Consider the following 3,292-nt stretch of genomic DNA (forward strand, 5'->3'; position numbering starts at 1 on the left):
GAAGGCCATGGGCGCGCCACCATCGCCCCTGCCTTTGGCAACTGGACGCAGCACCCACCGCCGACCCCGACGGCGGCAGCGGTCAGGAGAAGGGAGATCGGCCGGCCTCTGGCTAGGATTTGGGTCATCGCCCGGAGCCGCCTCGCATGGGACGACCCGGGGCGAAGATCGGATGGGGAGGAAGGAGAGGGGTCGGTGGTGGCGGGTGGGCGGCGGCGCCGGGAGAGAGGGTGGGCACCGGCTAGGGTGGAGGGGCGGCTAGGGAGATCGGCCGGCCTCCTCAACATCGTATATATCACTTCTGCTCCGGTGCTCCTCCCCTGGAAAAAATCTGGGAGCCTCAAACACAACAACGGTGGAGATCTTTTCATATTGTTTGTAAGCAAGGGTAAGATCATAATTTTAGTGTAGATCCACCGTACAGATGTATGGCCCGCGTCGTGTCGTACCTCTTTTTTGTACGTATCTACGATTTCAAAATAAAGCATGCACGATGTGGAGCGGTACTTAGGAAGATGAGATCGTTATCTGGTCATGTGACCTCTTTTTCCTTCTTACGCAAGTACACATACTGTATCAATATACACATGGTTGGATATGGGTTTCGGCGGACCTAACACACGAAAAAAACTGACTATGACTCTTCAACTTACATTTAGGGGAGCACCGGAGCAACCCTCCGTATATATTAGGTGTACGCATTGCTACAATCACTAGCCTATCAAGCATCTTTTAATTGGAGCTATGGCGTCTGCTGCACTGTTGGGCCTGGTCACTCTGGTCGTGGTGCTCGCAACCTGGCTGTGGACAGCGGCGATGCACCACCTGGTGTGGCGTCCCTACGCCGTCGCGAAGTCGTTCCGCCGGCAGGGCATCCGCGGGCCGGCGTACCGGTTCTTCGTCGGCAACAACGAGGAGTCCAAGGCGATGCGTGTGGCGACGGCCAACGACGTGCTGAACATCCGTTCCCACGACATTATCCCGCGAGTTCTGCCGCAGTACCAGGCGTGGACGGCGTCGTACGGCAAGGTGTTCCTGTCGTGGACGGGGTACACGCCGGCGCTCTGCGTCGGCGACTACGACATGGTGAAGCAGATCCTGTCCAACAAGTCTGGCCTGTACAACAAGCCGGACCCGGGGCCGAACATCCTGGCCCTGCTGGGCAAAGGCCTCGTCTTCGCCGACGGCGACCTCTGGACGCGCCACCGCCACGTCGTGCACCCAGCCTTCACCATGGACAAGCTCAAGAGGATGGCCACGACGATGGCGGAGTGTGCTGGGGAGGTTGTCGGCGCCTGGGAGGCGCGCGCGGCTGCGGCTAGCGGTGGTGTCGCGCGGGTGGAGAACATCGGGCAGCAGTTCGTGGAGCTGACCGCCGACGTGATCTCGCGCACGGCGTTCGGGAGCAGCTACAGGGAGGGAAAGGAGTTGTTCGTGGCGCAACGGGAGCTGCAGTACATCGCATTCACCAGCATCAACAAGGTCCGCATCCCGGGCCTCCAGTACCTCCCCACCAAGACCAACGTGCGGCGCTGGCAGCTGACAAAAAAAGTGCGAGGCACTCTCATGGCGATCATCCGCGACCGGCAGGCCGCTGCCAAGGAAGCCAGGGGACGCGGAAACGACCTTCTCGGCCTGATGCTGGAGGCCAACGCGTCGGCTGACGCCGGCGAGCAGAGGGCGGACATGAGCATGGACGAGATCATCGACGAGTGCAAGACTTTCTTCTTCGCGGGGCACGACACCACCTCGCACCTCCTCACCTGGGCCGTCTTCCTCCTCGGCACGCACCCCGAGTGGCAGCAGAAGCTCAGGGAAGAGGTCATCCGGGAGTGTGGCGGCACGAAGGCGCCCATACATGGCGACGCCCTCAACAAGCTCAAAATCGTAAGCACCTGCCTCTCCTATCATTCTGATCCAGCTACCGTGCTCCATGCCTCCATGAAAAACGAGGGCGACTCACTTCAATTGTGAACTGTAATCGGTGATGGCAGGCGACGATGGTGCTGTACGAGACTCTGAGGCTGTACGGCGCGGCGACCATAATCGCGAGGAAGGCGGCTGCAGACACAGAGCTCAGCGGTGTGAAGATCCCCAAGGGCACCATGACAATGATACCGATTGCGATGATGCACCGCGACGAGGAGGTGTGGGGCGCGGACGCCGGCAAGTTCAACCCAGACCGGTTCCGGAACGGCGTGGGTAGGGCGGCCAAGCACCCGAGCGCGATGCTGGGTTTCTCCGTCGGTCCGCGGTCGTGCATCGGCCAGGACTTCGCGATGCTGGAGGCCAAGGCCACGCTCGCCCTGATCGTACGGCGGTTCGAGTTCGAGGTCGCGCCGGAGTATGTGCACGCGCCGACCGACTTCGTGACGCTGCAGCCCAAGTGCGGGCTCCCAATCCTACTCAAGCTCTTACATCAGTAAAACAGATGTGTTTTGAACTGCTACTGCTAGTAGGAGTACAAGATACATACAGTAAGTGATATGCTCACAGGTGGTTTTGTATCTTGGAAAGTAATTTTGGCAACTAGTAGTTGCTTGTGCACACCATATTTTATCCCTTTGATTTCGCAAAGGGAAATGCTGGACATCCCCCGGCCCCTGGGGATCAAATTCCACATCACAGGGTCCCCGGCCATTTGATCCGGTGATTTCTGTTGGTTTTGGCCGTCCGATCAGATCATCGACCCTCCTTTCTCACTTTTGTTTCTAATAAACGTACCAATCTAGCAAAAACAAGATTTTGTTTGTAAAAAATCTGTCCACACCAAAATATCACAAAATCTCAATTTTACTTCCATAAAAGCACACATGCAGCAAAGCTAACGGCGATTGTAGCAACAAATGGTTCACCCACGAAATAAAAGAAAACATAGAACTCGATGGTGAGCTCACTGGAGACCTTGCCGGAGACATCATGGCAAAAAGTTTGCGTTGTTGTAGGAAAAAAAAGGACCACGTTAGAAACATCACCCAAGAACTCGGTGGAGAAAAAAAAGTGATATTGTAGCAAAACCGGCGTAGCCGAAGTTGCTCGTCAGAGATATCATAGCAATAATTTGTACCATTGTAGCAAAACCACATAATTATTGTAGAAAAATAATATACGTATATATCAAATCAGCAAAAAAATCCCACCAGCGCGATCTCGCTTGTAGCAACACCGAACACTATTTGTAGCAACCTCAACTACTCCGTCTGCCATTTGTACCACCTCTGTCAGAGATGGTAGCAACATTGTCAACCAATGTAGCACCGTCGTTGGCTTATAGTATCACCATCGTCGATCT

At 55.7% G+C, this 3,292-nt stretch overlaps 1 protein-coding gene across 1 annotated transcript; it reads left to right on the forward strand.

Annotated features, from left to right (window-relative positions):
- The first annotated feature begins 694 nt into the window (after positions 1-694).
- On the forward strand, positions 695-2,924 carry LOC127317891 (cytochrome P450 709B1-like). Its single transcript, XM_051348494.2, has 2 exons — positions 695-1,887; positions 1,995-2,924. Exons 1-2 carry the CDS (start codon positions 745-747, stop codon positions 2,424-2,426), a joined length of 1,575 nt encoding a protein of 524 aa, XP_051204454.1. The 5' UTR covers positions 695-744; the 3' UTR covers positions 2,427-2,924.
- Positions 2,925-3,292: the final 368 nt, after the last annotated feature.

The sequence above is a fragment of the Lolium perenne genome, chromosome 7 (assembly GCF_019359855.2).
Source record: "Lolium perenne isolate Kyuss_39 chromosome 7, Kyuss_2.0, whole genome shotgun sequence".
Taxonomy (NCBI): domain Eukaryota; kingdom Viridiplantae; phylum Streptophyta; class Magnoliopsida; order Poales; family Poaceae; genus Lolium; species Lolium perenne.

Coding starts and splice junctions, on each gene's coding strand:
- LOC127317891 (XM_051348494.2), top strand. CDS start 745: ATGGCGTCTGCTGCACTGTTGGGCCTGGTCACTCTGGTCGTGGTGCTC. Junction 1,888..1,994: donor CCCTCAACAAGCTCAAAATC/GTAAGCACCTGC, acceptor CGGTGATGGCAG/GCGACGATGGTGCTGTACGA.